Raw genomic sequence first — 17,851 nt, 5'->3', positions numbered from 1 at the left:
GATAGGTAGAGTAGCAGGTGTACTGGTGCCCTCCATCAGAACAGTCAGGGAGCCTCCCACGTCTGCTCCAGCAGAAGGGCAAGGGCTTTGCCCTTCCCAAGGGGAAGTATGCTAGGTGGAAAGTGAGCTCTGCCACGATGCTCTGAGCGGCTCATCTGCAAGCCAGCAGCGCTGCTGCCGTGCTAACTTCTGATTAGTTTTGTGATGTGAGCAAATGGCCCCACCCTATGAACTGCTAGCACGGTTCCAAAAATCAGAAAACATTTGTTTTCCCAGTGTCTCTGCTGCCCTCACCCACGTCCAGACCAGCAAGCCCTGAGCCTGGGGTGCGCTGCATCATGTGCTCTTCTGTTGCACTCGGAGTTTCGAGTATGCTGTGGATGTTCTTTGAGCATTGCTGGTCCATTCACAAATACTTTCTGGAAATTACTCCATGTTCATAGAATTCACTCTCATCTTTTTAAACAGATGCAGAGACTTTGATGTGTAGATAGGTGTTCTATAGTTTTAAGATTTCCCCAATACTTTGCAATTCCTGGAGGTGCCAGGATGAATCTCGTGTGAGCGTGTTTTCGTGTTGTTGGGGTGTCTTCAGTGCGGAAATCTTGGAAGCAGGATTACTAGGTCAGAAGGTGAATGCACATGTGCTTTGGCTAGAGACCGCCATGCTCTGTTCCTGGTAGTTGTTACACCAATGTGCACTCCTACCAGGAAGACCCGGCACTGCCTGTTTCTTTGACCTCACCTTTTGGGGATTGTCAGTGTTCATGCCTTGTGCCAAAGATAGGACATTTCCTAAAGTCCATATTACCTCAATGTGAGCCCAAAAGAGGGGCCTTAAAGGGGTCAGAGACACAGAAGAACTTTGACATTCCCTTAGCTTGTTCCATTATGTTTCAGACTTGGCCACCACCAATATGTTCACCCAGGTTCACAGGTCCCCTCTTTCATAGAAGGGGGCTTGGGACACTTTGTTCTCCTTACCCCCACTTCCTGCCATCTTGCCTTATCCCTTTTACAGACCATAATAGTGCAAGCATTTCTTCTGTCCCTGAGAGTAGGGCTCCTGAGTGTTCTGACCATGCCACACGTTCATCTCACACGTTCATCTCCCTTTAAGTTGTGTTCAGTGCTAGCTGAGGTGAATAGGCCAGTGTTAAGTCTCTGGTTCTCGGGCTTTGAACTAACATTAAAGATACCCAGCATCTAATTAGTGAACCCAGACTACCCCGCTGTGTGAAACAGTTCAAAACATTGCTGGCAGTTGTTCTTACCCATAATAATTAAAAACAAGATCAGAAGATTCAGCATAGAAACAACTTTGAAGCTATTAAACTATATTTGAATTATAAAATATCACCAGTTTCTAGATGTTTAATGTCCGATTTTAGGTGATTTTAGTCATAATTCAGAAAATTATTTTCAAATGTCTCCAAGTGGGATGATATTACTTCTGGTTTATGAGTGTGTCAGGAGGGGGCAACCTGCATATTGGCTGCACACGTGCTCCAGACTTGAGACCAGGAAGTTATGGGTTCTGCGTGCCCTGGAGGTGGCAGATGGGAGAGAAGCCTGCCAGGGCAGCAGCGTGTGCCCATCCTCCAGGCGCGAGGCTGTGGCCCTCAGGGTGTGTGGGTATTTCCCTTCCTTTTTATGGGAGGACTGAGGGAATGTAAGACTGTAGGATGCTCTGGGGTGGAGCCCTGTTGTCACTGTCACTCGGGGTTGTGGGTTCTATTTTTGACCTAGTATCTGTGAGCTGGATTACAGGACAGGGCCATCTGTGTTCCAGGGCACACAGATGTGTTCATAAGAATGATATGAACAAGAATCAGTTAGAAATCAGGAACTCTGAGGCTGGCAGAGGTCCCCAAGGCTGCCCTATTTCCTCTTCAAACTGTAAACTGGAAATGGGTGTGTGGGGGGGGGAGTGAAGCTTATAAGTAAAAAAAAAAAAAAAGAAGCAATATGTCCAATTTAAAAATAAAACTGTAAAGGACACAGGAATGCCGAGCGAGACGAATCAGTGAGGGAAGATGACTCTTCATTTAAACCTTCTACATGTCTGTGGTGAGTGCATTCCATTCCTGTGTGTGCACTCGGGGGCATGCCCCTGTGCCCATGCTGGGGAAGTGGGAGGGTGACTTAAAAGAGGTAGTTCTCTTTTTGCACTGTGTAGGTCCTGGGGATTAAGCTCAGGTGACACACACCTTTAATCCCAGCATTATGGAGGCAGAGGCAGGTAGATCTTTGTGAGTTCGAGGCTATCCTGGTCTACATAGTGTACTCCAAGACAAGCAAACCAAGTACTCACTGGGCTTGGTGGCAAGTACCTTTACCCACTGAGTCATCTCCCTGGCCTAAGAATAGTCTTTAATAAATGATGTGGGAACAGCTAGCTATCCATGCAGAGGAAAGATGCTGAGCCTGAGCCTCATGCTCCGTGCAGAATTAGCTCGTGTGCTCACAGACCTCAAGGTAAACACTAAGCTATACAGCACATAACAGAAGTCACTCTTAGACTGAGTTAGGGGAAACCTCCTGAGCAGGGCATGGGGTGCACACAGGAAACTGAGAGAATATGAGTTCAAGCCTGCCCAACAGAATATGAGGAAGCAAACAGAGAAAACTGAAAACTCCTACAAAGACAACAGAAGCAACATCCAAAGGAAAGTAAACTGGGCCCACCTAATTCAAGCCATGGTGCCATAAAAAGTGCCATGAAGAACGTTGAGAGCGGGCAAGCCAGATGGCATAGGTAGAGGGGCCTGCTACCAAGCCTGATGACCCGAGTTCAGTCCCAGAACCCATCTGGTGGAGAAAACCCACTCCCACACACTAAATAAAAATAAACAAAATATGATAAAAGCAAATTTTCAGGTTTAAAAAAAAAAACAGGAGATGGTTCAGTGGTCAAGAGCACACACTGCTCTTCCAGAGAACCTGGGTTTGATTCCCAGCACCCACATGGTACCTCACAACTGCCTGTAACTCCAGCTTCAAGAGGATCTGACATTCTCTTCTGGTCTCCCTAGGCACTCCACACATGGGCCACACACTTACACAGACACACATAGATGCAAAAAATGAAAATAATAAAAATAAATCTTTAGGACTGGCGAGATGGCTCAGTGGTTAAGAACACCGATTGCCCTTCCGAAGGTCCTGAGTTCAAATCCGAACAACCACATGTTGGCTCACAACTATCTGTAATGAGTTCTGACTCCCTCTTCTGGTGCGTCTGAAGACAGCTACAGTGTACTTATTTAATTAATAATAAATAAAATCTCTGGGCTGGAGCCAGCAGAGACTGAGCGAGTGGGGTTGACTGAAGCAAGCAGATGTCTTAAAATTAAAAAATCCCAACAACCACATGAAGGCTCACAACCATCTGTACAGCTATAGTATACTCACATAATAAATAAATAAATAAATAAATAAATAAATAAATAAATAAATAAATCTTTTTTTAAAAAAATCTTTAAAAAATACTCCACAGAGTAGGAGAAAACATTTGCAAATTATTTCTCTTATATTGGTCTAATACTCAAACTATATAAAGGAATGTTATGACTCAATAGTGAGGATATAAATAGTTGAATTAGGAAATACGTAAATGCGAAGGGAGATTACCCAGTCAGTAAATGTCAGCTTTACGAGGATCTGGGTTCGGATTCCCCAGCACCCATGCAGAGTCAGGCATGCTGATGTTCATCTGAAATTCCCAAGCTAGGCAGGCAGAGCGAGGGAGATCCCTGCAGCCCAGTGGCCAGACAGCTTAGTTTAGTTAATATGGTCAGGGTCTGTGAGACCCTGTCAAGAAGATGGTCTGAGATAGAGAGCTGAGCAGTTACAAGTGCACACTGCTTTTGCACCCGTATCAGGCGGATCACACTGGTCTAAGTGCTAGCTCTGGGGATCTCGTGCACTTCTTAGGCTTTGGTCAGTGACTGCACGCGTGTACTTACCCACCCCACCCCCTCACCATAAGACATAAAACTTTATAAACTGATAATCTCTCTGGCTCATACGTACACCACATTCGCACACACACTAGGGGAAAAGGCAAGTGTGACGGGGACTGGAGTGACAATTCAGTGGGTAAGGGCTTGCTGGCATGGTGACATGCATTTAGCTCCCAGATAAGAGAGCCAGGTGTGATGGTGCGTGCTTGTGATCCCAGCACTGAGGAGACGGAGACGGGTGGATTCTGAGCTCCCTGACTAGCCAGTCTGGCCTATGCGCTGTGCCTCAAGTCCTAGTGAGAGACCCTGTCTCAAAAAACAGGGTGGGCAGCCTTTAAACACACACACGCACGCACACACAGTTTTAAAAAATAGCAAAAATCTTGTTCCAGAACAGCCAGGACTATTACACAAAGTAGCCCTATCTGGAGGATGGGTGGGGAATCTTGAAAGTATTGCTGCAGGTCAGGCATGGCGCCACAGCCTGTAATCCTAGCACTTAGAAGATGGAAGCAAGAGAATCATAAGTCAAGGAATCCAAGGCTAGCCCAATCTACAGGAGACTATCTTATAAAACCAGTTTGCGGGGAGGTGGAAGGGAACCAGACACAGTCTTACTATGTGGCCGGGGCTGACCTGGAACTTACTATAAAGACTAGGCTGGCTTCTAACTCACAAATTCGGAGATTAAAGGCATGTGCTTTTTTTTTTTTAATATTTTTTAAAGATTTATTTATTTATTATATGTAAGTATACTGTAGCTGTCTTCAGACACTCCAGAAGAAGGTGTCAGATCTCGTTATGGATGGTTGTGAGCCACTATATGGTGGCTGGGATTTGAACTCAGGACCTTTGGAAGAGCAGTCGGTGCTCTTAATCGCTGAGCCATCTCTCCAGCCCCCGGCACATGCTTTTATTATTATTTCTTAATTATTGGTACACAGGAAAAAGACTGAAACTGGGCTGGCAGTGGGAGTCTATAGTCCTAGTTCTCAAGAGCCTGAGGCGGGGTTGCCAGTTTGAAGTCATCTGTGGCTATAATACAGTGGGACCATGTCTTTAAAGGGCTTAAAGAAAATACAGTGAAGATGATTCTGTTGTAGCTGAGAAGAGAGAACGTGCATGCGTGTGCTCTGTAATGAATATGCATTGTTTTTCAAATCCGGGGAACCAGCACACAAGCGTGAAGAAAGTGTCCTGCTGTCTCTGCTCCTGAACCAGGCCACCACAGCTGCCACTTTGACACAGCAGTCATATGAGACCAAACTCAGGAGCATTTGTTTCAATCTCTCTTATAGCAGAAAGGCATCCCTGGCCTCCCACAGAATTGAGTCCGTCCATGCTACGTTGGAGATAAGCTCATTTTAAATACAGTCCTCCCCAGGAGCTAGATAGATAGACAGTGTCTGTGGATGGCCTTGCTTCAGCTCCGGAACATTGGCTTCCCCAAACACTGCCTTTGGAAGCAGGCTTGGGAGGCTACCCTTCCTCCCCGGTGGATGGAGGAGGCGGCACAATGAATATTCTCCGCACATTTATTCTTCAGCTTTAAATTTTGATGACAGTCATTGGAAATGCATCCTAGCAGCCTTGTGGAGGCCAGGTTCTGTTCATAAACCCGTTTGATGCATTGTCTGTGCTCTGCAGCTCTGATGTTTGTCTTTGTTCCCTGTGCCCCAGTGCAGAGCCTGCCTTAGATACAGGGACTGGGAAAAGGAAAAGCAACATGCTTGCCAGTTCCTTGAGACATCTTACCGCATCCTGTGTAACTGGCTTGGACGTCATTGTGAAATAGTCTTAGAGAGAGAGAGAGAGAGAGAGAGAGAGAAAGAGAAAGAGAGGAGGGGGGTTGTTTCCTGTAAAAATGAGCATTTTAAGAAAGACTGATAAAGGGTACACGTGCTCTCCTGAGAAAGCAAGAGGTGGCCTCTTCTGTGTAGCCTACAAGACAAAAAGTGGTGAGAGTCTGATGTGGGCAGTGGTTTGGCTCAGCCTAAGTAGCCTGGAGGCCATTTTCTTCAGACATGTGATGTTTCTTCAGTAGTCTGTGCAGATGATCTGATGGGGCTTGAGGAGTCCTGAACCTGTTACCCTGGGCCTGAAGATGACAGTGCACAGTATGCAGGAGCAGGGGGTAGGAGTGCAAACACATGTCCACACACGTGCACGCACACTTGTGGTACAAGAAATGGCTGACACCAACTTCTATCCTTTCATCTGGAAGTTGGTGGTGGAAAATATCTTGGTCAATGTACAGGACCTGACAGCAGCAGGGGTAGAGTCAGGCAGAGCCACCTCTTCTAAAATGGAAAAGTTAATATGTATCAATTCTAAACAAAGGTGTTAATTTTTAATGGGTGTGCATGTGTGTGTATCTGTGTGAGTGAATGCCTGGTGTGTGGGGTGCCTGTGGAGGTCAGAAGAGGGTGTCATCTGGTGTTGATGTTGGTTCTGAGCCACCACTGGGTGCTGAGAACTGAAGTGTGCCCTCCGGAGTGCAATAGTGCTCTTAGCCACCTAGCTGCTCTTCCAGCCTGTTTGTTTTTACTAAGTCACTGACATTCTAAGGAAGACTTTGGAAATCATCTAGATTTGAAGGAGTCTAGAACAGGTCCTAGACTCTGATGTGTTACTGGAAAGTGGAAGTGAGCCCCCCATTCCCTAGTTCCCAGAGAAAGAGCTGGCACAGCTATGGCATGACATTGGGGGCTGAGAAGTCTGCTGGCTTCACATCAGAGTCTGTGCATGGCTCACATAGATTAGACCCTAAGTCCAGGCTTCAGATCTGCTACATGACATAAGCCGTGGGCTCTTACAACCAGGCAGACCTTCAAGGTTCGATTCTTGGCCCCCAGTGACCCGTGTGCCATGCCACTGGCCTGGGCACATAGCCAGATGAGCCAATTGGCTACACAGAGCAGGCCACGGTGGCACTTTTATGCACAAGCACAGGCATGAAGTAGAAGAGAGTGGATGGTCTAAAGTCGTAACATGTGGAGCCCAGATGTGTTTACTTAGATCACAAGGGAAAGAAGTGTGAGCAGTCATTAGACTTCTGCATTTCTAGATCTTTTCATCTTTCCTTTTGTTTGTTAGCTTTTCTATATAAGGCTGCAGTCTAATTCAGATGTCCCAACAAGTGTCTGTCTCATTGGCTGGATGTTGGTGCCTGTCCTCCCTCATGACAGAGTAAGCAGAGAGCCAGAATCAGGCTTCAGTCATGAAGGGATTGTTCCTTCCTCAGATGGAAGCAGGATTCCCCTCTTCCTGGGGTATTGTGATGCTCAGATATGGTGATCTTTAGGAGTCACCTATATATCTATGTGTGTCTATGGTCAGCAGCACTAATCCTGCCACCCTTGTAAGTACTGAACCTACCAGCACATGCTTGCCACCAAACCTCACGGTCCCCTCATAGTTGCTGCTGTTGCTGCTGCTGCTGCTGCTCCTCCATGCCCACCTCTGACCCTCAATAGGCCAGATCCCATAGTCTGGCAGCTAACCCAGGAAGTTAGAGATAGGTTTGCTTACCCACTGATCACAGCAGATGTTTCAGACAGATTGTATGTGGGTCAAGTGGTGGGCATTGGAGTATTTGATGGGCTGGGGTTGGGGCCAACATCTGTTCTGAGAGCCATGTTCTCATCCAGCCCTGTGGTTCTTACCTCCTCTGCATCACTTGCTGAGAGGGGAGGGCTTTTGGAAGCTCCTGACTCTGCTAAGCTGAGTATCTCAGAGGCTCGACAATGCAAGTCAGTATGTGTGAGCACCTTGCAGGGATCAGGCTGGACTTGAGTCCTGGCCATTGGGAAACTCATTCCTCCTGGAAGAGGATGGGCTTGACAGTCGCAGGCCCAAGCCTGACCTGGGAGAAAGAGAAGCAGGCTTTGACAGATAACTCTCGGACACTGAGTTAGTGGGGAGGGGGAGCGAGGGCAGGGCAGGTCATCTGAGCTAGGGCTGTACAGTGGTAGCTGGATCATGGGAGGACAAGCAGAAGCAGAAAGGAGACAAAGAGAAGGTGCAGCTGTGACAGCCGATCTTGTCTCTCCTTTTCTTGCTCACCAGCATGGTGTGGGGCTTGTAATTTATAGGGAAGATGGACAAGTCACGCGTTCCGTTTCTACAGGAGGGGCCTCCGGAGGCTTTATGGAAATAAGCACCTGTCTGAATCTCCAGTTTTCTGACAGCTAATTTTGGTCTCTTTTCTTTTGCCAGTTGCCAGAGGCCCCACCCTCTGAGGAGGAAGAACAGGAAGCCTGGGTGAATGCTTTGCTTGGGAGAATATTTTGGGACTTTTTGGGCGAGAAATACTGGTCTGATGTGGTGTCGAAGAAAATCCAGATGAAACTCAGCAAAATTAAGGTATCTGTTTTCACACGAGAGGCCTCTGATCCCCCACCTCTTCACTTGTGGATGTTCTGTCCCTTCAGGTCTTAAGTGAACACACACCGTGATCTAAGAGTACCATACATGTGTATCTGACCTGGATCACAGACTGGCCTTGACCTGTGACTATCTAGTGACTGAGCCCGCTGTGGTGTTTGCCTTTCTACTGTTGCTGTGTCATTATCCTCTCTGGTGCTCCTCGGAGCTTGTGGAGGAGAAAGGATCTCCTCTGGCTCATCTGGGCTGAGTTAGAGACAGCTTACACTTGGCTTAGCTTCCAGGTGGGAATTTTGAACTCCATGGGACCCTATTTCCAGCTGTTCTCTTTCCCTCAGCTAGGACAGTTTTTGGTTTTTTTGTTTTTTGTTTTATGAGACAGGGTTTCTCTGTGTAGCCCTGGCTGTCCTGTAACTCACTCTTTAGGCCAGGCTGGCCTCGGACTCAGAAATCCGCCTGCCTCTGCCCCCCAAGTGCTGGGATTAAAGGCATGCACCACCACTGCCTGGCCAGCGAGGGCAGTTAAATGTGTCTGCCACTGGCCCTTGCTTTGGGCCAGATGTCTCTTTGTGCTGGGCTCTCTCTTTGCTAAAGGAACAGTCCTGATGCTAGCTAGCCCAGGCCCGCTTGGAAGTGTGTTTAAAATGCCTAAGGACTTCATGTGACTATCATTAAAGGAAATGTTTGCCAATCAGAGACCTGTAGAAGTTCCCGAGAAAGAAGCCTTTGGCCTGCTCCAGATCCAGCCACTTTGAGCACTAAGGCCCCACTGAGAGTCCTGTGCTCAGTAGCTTACGTCAGAGGCTCTTTGGGGCTATAGATTCCTTCGAGAAGCAGAAACTTGTAGCTCCTTTTCCTAGAAGAATGCACGCTGATGTAAAACTTTGCACATGCTCTCGGGGAGCTCAAGGCCTCCCGGTGGAGAGAACTTTAGACGAAGGTAAACTTAGGCTTGAAGAAAGAGGTGGACACAGAGCCTTGATTTTAGTACTTCCTCTGGACAAAACAGAATATCTTTTGGCTTTGTTGAGCTATGACAAGCTCTGTGTGCCTTCTCAGACCAGTCTTCCCCAGCTCTCTGGTAAGAAGAGAGGCTGGTGCTGGTGAGATGGCTCAGTGGGTAAGAGCACCCGGCTGCTCTTCCAAAGGTCCAGAGTTCAAATCCCAGCAACCACATGGTGGCTCACAACCATCTGTAACGAGATCTGACTCCCTCTTCTGGGGTGTCTGAGGACAGCTATAGTGTACTTACATATAATAATAAATAAATCTTTAAAAAAAAAAAAAAAGAAGAAGAGAGGCTGCCCTCTGACCTGAGGAAACTTTAGAGCAAGACTTTGGGAGGCCCTGTGACAATGTTGACTAGTTAGTGTTTTCAGGGTAGGTTGAGGGTTACCATTGGAAAGTGTCCCTCTCTCTTGGTGGATGAGATGTCAGCAGCCACCTAAAGGGAACTTGACCTCTTTGTCTCCTTGGGAAGTCTCTGGTCAAGGCAAATAGAGGGGCCTGCCCCTTCTCCTTTCTCAGACACTGGAGGGCTGTGCTTCCCTGGAGCAAGAGGAGAACAGGGCACGCCTGGGTTCCAGATGATCGCTCACCAGTTCCGGAAGCATGACCCTTCAAACTAAGAGTGGGAGGTCCTGGTGCCTCGCCTCCGGGGGAGTGATGATGGGGATGACAGAGGTTCCCTTAGTCCAGAGGAAGTCTAGGGAAGGTTTCTGCTTCCATCGCTCATGAAAGTGCTTGCTGTTTACCAGCTTAAGCTCCTTCTGCCTTTTCTGGTCAGAAGGACTGAGGTTAGCAGTGGTTGAGGTCCAGTGGCACCCAGGTCAAGCTTGGTGGCTTTGTCCATCTCTCACTGCTCCTCCTCGAATCCCCGCCCACTTGTGATCTGCTGTGCTGTGTTGTGCCCTGGAGGCAGAGGAGACCACAGGAACAAAGGGCAGAAGGATATTACCACATTCCTCCATGGTTGCACTTGATGGTTCATGTCAGCCAGAGGTGCATCTGGTATCCAGACGTGGGTTTAAAGCAAGCAATGTTTCTGCCCCTTCAAGATGCCCATGCCCTCCAGCAGATGCTGTCGTTGCACACAGCCTGATGCTCATCCACAAATGAGAACGTAGCCCACACACCCAAAGGTTCCGGCCCCAGTTGAATTTACTTAGGAGGGTAAGGAACGTGACCCCTGGGTTCGTGTCTCATGTGGGATCCTGTCGGTTTCTGGTTGACTGGCACAGAGGAGGGACTCTCTTGCTTTCTTCAGCATTTGAAAAAGGCTAACCTAGGAGGAATGGCGTGAGGAGAGGTTAGTTGTGATGTGCTAGCTCCCTGGGGTACAGTAGACCCAGAAGGCTCTGCTGGTCAGCCCGTTACCAAGACTCACAGGTAACTAGAGGCTCCTCACCAGGCTGCCTCCTCAGCTGCAGACGACAACTCTGAGGGAGACTGTGGCAGACTTGCCCAGCAAGTGACATTTTGTAGATGGTAGATATGTCACCCACATTTATGTTGACGCTTTTTGCGGGGAGGGTGCCTTCAGACAGGGAGTACCAATCTAGACAAATGTAACTGAGGGCTAGTCCTCAGTAACTAGTAGCTCAGGTGATACCGAGTTTGCCTACCGTGCAGGATGCCCTGGGCTCACTCATGGTGGCACCGGTGTGTCACCCCAGCGTTTGGAAGGTAGTGGCAGGAAACAGGGATGCTCAAGGCTTATGGAGCAAGTTTGAGCCTAGCCGGGGCTACATGAGACTCTGTCTCAAACAACATTGGTGGCTGGGCGTGGTGGCACACGCCTTTGATCCCAGCACTTGGGAGGCAGAGGCAGGTGGATTTCTGAGTTCGAGGCCAGCCTGGTCTACAGAGTGAGTTCCAGGACAGCCAGGATTACACAGAGAAACCCTGTCTCGAAACCCCCCCCCCAAAAAAAAAAAAAAAAAACCCAACATTGGTGGCATGCCGTATTCTTGGATGCCTATAAAAAAGCAGAGGTGAAGCTCTCCGGCGGGCGAACCCTGACAGATCCCACTTTCTACTGAGAGCCAGCTGCAGAAATCCACTGTGTAAACAGCAGTCACCCCTGACCAGGTGCAACCCTGCAGTGTGTTAAATTAAAAAAAAAAAATCTCATTTTTTACAAATTAATCTAATGTTCAACTAGATAAATATAACTTAGACAATTCTGGAAGAAAAGAAAAGAAGGACTTATAAACTATAAAGCTGTGTCATAGCTAGGTGTGGTGATGGGTGATTGTCATCTCAGCACCCAGGAGGCTGAAGCAGGAGGAACATCATAAACTCAAAGCCAGCCTGGGCTACACAGTGAGACCCTGTGTGTGTGTGGTGGAGTAGGGAGGAGACAGAGACAGACAGACTGACAGACAGACAGAGGCAGACAGAGAGTTATAAAGTTACATCGGTAGGCGGACTTTGGTGCTGGTAGATAACATTACAGTACAGACTCCAGTGTGGTGGGAAGCTCATATTCAAAGCTGATGGTCCAGATCAGGGAAAGCATCGCTTAGTTGCTGGATGATAGGCGGAGTAACCAGCCATTTGGAAAAAATACTGAACCCCTACTTCAGATCTTAGGCTAAGCTGTGTGAGGTGGCACGTGCCTTTAGATCCAGCACTAGGTGGCACAGACAGGAAGGTCTCTCTGAGTTCAGTCCAACCATAGTTACATTGAGATCCTAGGGCTGGGGGGCTTCCACTAAAATAACAAATGACCTGAAGATTAAGGAAACACAAATGCAGCCTGGCTGCCCAGTATCCAGCACTCTAGAGATGGAGGCAGACAGATTTGTCTGGGTTGAGGCCAACCTGGTCTATGGAGCAGATTCTAGGACAGCCAGAGCTACACAGAGAAATGCTATTTATCTTGGGGAATTAAAAAAAAAAAAAAAAAAAAGGAGAGAGAGAGGGAGAGAAGAAGGGAAAGAAGGAGGGAAAGAGTATACAAATCCAGTCAGAGGAAGTATACATGAGGTCATGGTATGATCGTGATCTTGGGGTAACTGGGGATTCTGAGGAGGACAGCAGTACTCTTCTATTATTTCCTCCATGAGAAATCCTTGCTGATAAGAGTTGTGGGTGTTAGTCAGACCCAGGAGGGACCAGATGGCGCCCTCAGATGAGTAGCTAGAGGAGGTGCAGAAACCCAAGGGGAGGCTGCTGTCTGCCTGGGTCAGCAGAGGTGGGGGGGGAGCTGTGGCCCTCCCCGAAGGGGCAAAGGTGGCGATCAGTTTACCAATCATCTGGCAGGGAGGAACTGGCTGTGTAGGAGCTCTGGCCTTCCTGGAGTGTGAGGACAGATGCTAACATTTCTCCCTGGTGGACCCCATGATCACATACCGCCTGAAGCTAAAGAGATGGAGGACTCAGGCTTCCTGGGCAAAGTCCTCATAGACCTGCCTTTGTGGAGCAGGCAGAGCATGGGAGGACGACAGAAACAGCCAGCCCTGCTGCAGGGGGATGCGGATTGGGGCTTAGGCTTTAGTTTGGCTTTCCCAGTTATTTCTAGTCCTGTGGTAAATTTGCCTGTCTGAAATGTACAGTTCCTTACCTCCCCTCCTCACTCTGAGTGGCAGGTGGCAGGTCCGAGGCTTCTCCACCTCCTCAGCTAAGACAGCCATGGCTGACCACGTCCTCACCAAGTCCCAGCCCTGCTCTAGGAGATTATAGCATTTGTCTGTTTGCTTGTTTCTGCTTCTCTGGTCTGTACATAAAGATGTGACCCAGCACCGCAACTGCTCTCTCCTCAGACTGCCTGGAGCTCTGGGTGACATTAGCGTGTTACTGGCTTCCTGGGGTCTCATTCACTCTTTGTTTCTTTCCTGCAGCTCCCCTACTTTATGAATGAACTAACACTGACAGAGCTTGACATGGGTGTAGCTGTGCCAAAAATCCTTCAGGCCTTCAAGCCTTATGTTGATCACCAAGGTAACGCTTAGTGGCCTGGAGAGGACTTGACCGGTGGGTGGTAAAATGCTTGTCTGGTTGTAGCTTTCACCCCAAGGCTTGTGCTTAGAAAGAACCCGAGTCCTAAGCTCCTGTTCACGTGGACTGTGGATTTTGTTCTTATTCTTTGTTTAGTTTTTAAACTCGTGGGGATTGGAGGGTGAGGAGAGGGAGAGAGATTGGGGAGCTGGTGAGGGGGTGTGTATGCTGAGGTCAGAGGCTAACTCTATGGAGTCAGTTCTCTTCCTTACCTTTAAATGGGTTTCAGGGCTTGACCCTAAATCATTCTCCTTGCATGGCAAGAACATTTATCCACCGAGCTATCTCACTAGCCATTTTTGGTTTGTTTTGATTTGTGTTATTGTTTCATTGTTGAGATAGAGACTTGTGTGTCTGTCGCTCATGCTGGACCTTGCTCTGTAGCCCAGCCTATCTTTGAACTTATGATCTTCCTGCCTCAGCCTCTCTAGCACAGACATGTGCCACCACATCCTACAAGTGACTTTTATTTATAGCAGTCACAGTAGGAAGCTGGATGGCAATAGATCTAGGTTCCTTCTCCCAGTTCTCTTCGCTCAGTCTGTTATGGGGGCTTTTCCAGACCCAAGACACCCTCAAGCCAGTTGCTAGGGTCCAAGCTTTTATGTGAGTTGTAGCCCTTGCCAGGGTGAGGCAGTGGGCTAGGTTTCAGCTGCGCTGTCCTCTCATGGGCACCATGGCCCTGCTTCCCTGAGAGACACTGCCCCACTCACTTAACCCCAGCTTCACCTGCCTCGTCTTCTAATTTGTAAAGTCTTTGGCCTTCATGTCTTGCATCTTTATAGTCCTTACACTCCTGTGGGTCTGGAGGATTTGAAAGATGAAGACATATACTTGAAGGCAGTATTTCAGGAGCAGATCTGTTTGCTGGAGTATAAGCTCCTGGATTTAAGGTTTTAGGCTTGCCATGGTCACAGTATTTATGCCTAATCCTGTGGATGGAAAAGAATTGATCAGAATGTGAAAGAAATAAAATAATGGCACAGCTTTCTATGCCTTTGATAACATGTGGCTTCAAAGGGCATCAACAGGGAGGAGTTAGAATGCTGGGATTTAGAAAAACACGAGCTGAGTGAGTCACATGGACAGAGAAGGCTGCTGGCACACAGGCAGACCTCACCGGCTCATTCCCTCCCCTCTCCCTCTTTCTTCTTTCCCTTCCTTCCTTCCTTCCTTTCTTCTCTTTTGAGACAGGGTCTTGCAAGGTAGCCTAGCCAAACAAACTGCCCACTCAACTCAGTTTTAGTATCCCCTGTCAAGGAAGCTCTTCTCCCTTGAATCATGCTTAACATATTCCCTAGGAGGCCTAGGAGCAGGGTAGAAGGGAGTAACACACTGTTTCTGGAGAACGATGCGTGTTTTGATGCCAATATTTTGTATAATTTGTAAGGTACAGAACAACTCTGGCCATCGAGTCACATTTTGTGAACTCATTTTCTGCTGTTACACAATATGAAGAGGGTGAGTGTTCCGTGATTACACTTAGCAGCTCTGCGCATCCCTCTAGCAGGGTTTGAGCTGACAGGGCATGCACACACTGATCTTTGAGAGACACAAAAGTCCACCTGGTGCCTGCGTGCTGAGGTCACCTGTAAGCCTGAAATCTGCCTGCACCTTGATCAGTCTGAATCCTGCTGGGGTCTGACAGGTCCACAGAATGAAGCTAGAAGAGATTTAGACTCTACAAGTAGTTATTCAGTCTAACCTGGTACAAGGTTGCTTATTCTACACCCCGGCCCCCAGCTCAGCATGGTGCACAGTATTCAAAGGTGTGCCCTGCTAAGTTAGCTGTGCAGCTAGAATCTTCTCCCCATCAGAGTACAAGGGCAGGGTCTTCCCCTAGTCCATGACCTCTCTGCTGCCCTTTGCCCTTTGCTCTCCGTCTCTTCAGGGACTGGCTAGAAACAAGCAGGAAATAATCAGCTTCCACAAACTTTCCAAGTGCTGGGCTTTTAAAGGTAAACACTGAAGGTGCCTGTGAGGTTTCTCACATGCTCGCCACCTCTCCAATCTCAACACCTCCCTGGCCTGGTTTAATAGAAATGTCTAAGGAAAGTGCACTGGGCAGAGCACAGCAGGCTCTGCCGCATCCAAGTGTCCCTGTGGCTTTGAGCTCTGGGAGTGCGTTGGTCAGGCTTTGAGGATAATTGGAGACCTAAGTCTCCAACTTCTTTGCTGTTTTTATGGAGCTGGCGTGAGACATTTCAAGTCTGCAGATCAAAGCCTTGCTGCTTTTAATCCACTTGAAGCTTACTTAACTCCTTTCAGGGCAAAGTGTAGCAATCTGCCAGCTTGTTTAACAGGGAGAAAATATTACCAAAGAAAGACATAAGGCCTGGGCGTTATTTGAATTTGATCAAGTTAGTCTTTTCCATGCTTTTGAAGAATGCCTGCATGACCCAAAACAGAAGGACAAAGGATGCACTGAGGTGTTTTTCAATAACAGTCACACTGCAACTGTGTAACCCTGTCCACTTGTGTAAACAATAGAGTGTGCTTAACCTAGGCTTAGGCGGCAGTCATGTTACTAAGTGACAGAATCTCACAGGACTGCTGTCCTATATGTGGTCCACTAGTGGCCAGAAGTCATCATGCAGTGTGGAATTGTGTGAGTTTGGGGTTTCAGATCCCACTGTTCTCGGGGAGAGCCTTCCTTTCTAGGGAAATTGAAAGGTGGGGTGACTTGGTAATAGCAGCACTCCTGTGAGACTCCAGTGCCCCTCTGAAAAGTCCCTCCCAGGGGCAGGAAAGATGGCTCCGCAGTTAAGAGCACTTGCTGTTCTTGCTGAAGAACAAGCAAGTCTCTAACTCCAGTTCTAGGGGGTCCAGTGCCCTCTTCCCATCTCAATGAGCACTACGTCCACATGGGTCCACAAAGAGAAATGCAGGCAGAACACCATACACATAAAAAAAGTAATTTTACAAAGAAAACATTTTTTAAAAAGAAAGAATATTTTCTTCTGGTTCACATGGGCTGTTCGGACTGCTTGGACTATTCTGCCTCAGCCATGCACTTTTTAAATTCTAAGATAGGATCTCTCTACGTGGCCCTGGCTGGTCTAGAACTTCTCTCAACCATGTAACAACCCTCTTTTCTCTGCCCCACAAGTTGTGAGGTGTTGGCCAGAATACTTGCTTGCCTCCTAGGACCCAGGTTGGGTGGTTCATAGTTCCAGCTCTAGGGGAACCAGATGCCCTCTTCTGGCCTTGTCTGCATCTGCACATGCCACCACCACCACCACCACCACCACACTACCACTCTTACATACATATTTTTTTTAAAAGAATAAATTTTGGAGAAAGAAAGACAAAACCTCCCATTTTGGAAGGAATAAAGTTTTAGTGCTCTTAATATGACAGCTTTCAAAGACAATCCATGCCGTTGATATTATTTGGAAACCTGGCCAGGATTTCCAAAAGAAATTAGTGTCCTTTTTATAGTGAGCTAAAATTCCTCTGTAGCCCTTTAAACCAATCCCATTCTCCTGGAAGTGGTTAAGGACTAAATGTCTTCCTGAAGCAGATGCGCCTTTGATCTACACAATAACAGCATTTTGAAGAGTAAGCTAACTAATGATTTTTTTAAACTGCTTACCGTAAGCTAGAAATGAAGCAGTTTTTCCCGCAAAGAAGATAATCACCCTTGACCTGTGCCACTTAATTAAACCAAGCCATTCATGGAGAATAATCGCATTCAGTAACAGGAAGAATTTGTTGAAAACCAAATAGGAATTATTCTGCCTTTAGTGAGGAATTGCACCGTTAGTACTTCCGTACGGATAGACAGTGCTTTTATACAGGGGGCTAGCCATGTGGGGAGGGGCTGTTTACTGCAGTGGACTGAAACTGCAGCTTTATATGAAGAATGGTCTGAGATTAATTTCCTGCCTCCTCTTACATATTGTCACTTGTCTTATGATGATCTATAAAAGTCTGTTAGCATTTAAATGGCCACTTGAAGGATTGCATTGTGATTAAATATCCATGAGGTCTTATGGAGCTCTAAGAGTGAAAGCATCTCGTGTAGCTTGGCAGGCCTGCCAGGCCACCCTCCTGTGCTGACAGAGAGTGATGTGTGCATACTGTGGATGCTGGTCCAGGGGCAGCCATCCTGGGGAAATGAGATATGAGCTATTGGCAGCAATATCCTTCTGATGACTAAATTCTTAAAACTCTGGCATTAAGTGATTCTCCAGCTTTACTGAGGTACACCTGGAACTCCTTTTAGTTTAATTATTAGGTAATTTCCAGAAACAAATGGATATTAAAAATATAAAAATTTAGGGGCTACAGGTCTGACTCAGAGGTTAAGGGCACGTGTTGCTCTTGCAGAGGACATTGGTTCAGTTCCCAGCGCCTGCATGGTGGCTCACAAGCATCCACAATCCCAGGTCCAGGGCTCCAGCATCCTCTCTGACATTCTCCTTTACCAGGCGTGCACAAATAAAACAAATTGTTTTTCTTTCTTTTCTTTTCTTTTCTTTTCTTTTTTTTTTTTT

At 47.4% G+C, this 17,851-nt stretch overlaps 1 protein-coding gene across 7 annotated transcripts in view; it reads left to right on the top strand.

The window, feature by feature from the left end:
• The window catches only part of Tex2 (testis expressed 2), a 109,467-nt gene that overhangs the window by 72,452 nt on the left and 19,164 nt on the right, over positions 1–17,851 (top strand). For all 7 annotated transcript variants that reach the window (XM_021176086.2, XM_029483456.1, XM_021176084.2 and 4 more), the window contains exons 6-7: positions 8,184–8,330; positions 13,196–13,295. In XM_021176086.2, the coding sequence (XP_021031745.1) occupies positions 8,184–8,330; positions 13,196–13,295 (247 nt within the window). The remainder of the gene's footprint in view (positions 1–8,183; positions 8,331–13,195; positions 13,296–17,851) is intronic.

The sequence above is a fragment of the Mus caroli genome, chromosome 11 (genome assembly GCF_900094665.2).
Source record: "Mus caroli chromosome 11, CAROLI_EIJ_v1.1, whole genome shotgun sequence".
NCBI lineage: Eukaryota > Metazoa > Chordata > Mammalia > Rodentia > Muridae > Mus > Mus caroli.
The sequence above is the reverse complement of the archived record's forward strand: the minus strand, read 5'-3'. Positions and strand labels throughout refer to the sequence as shown.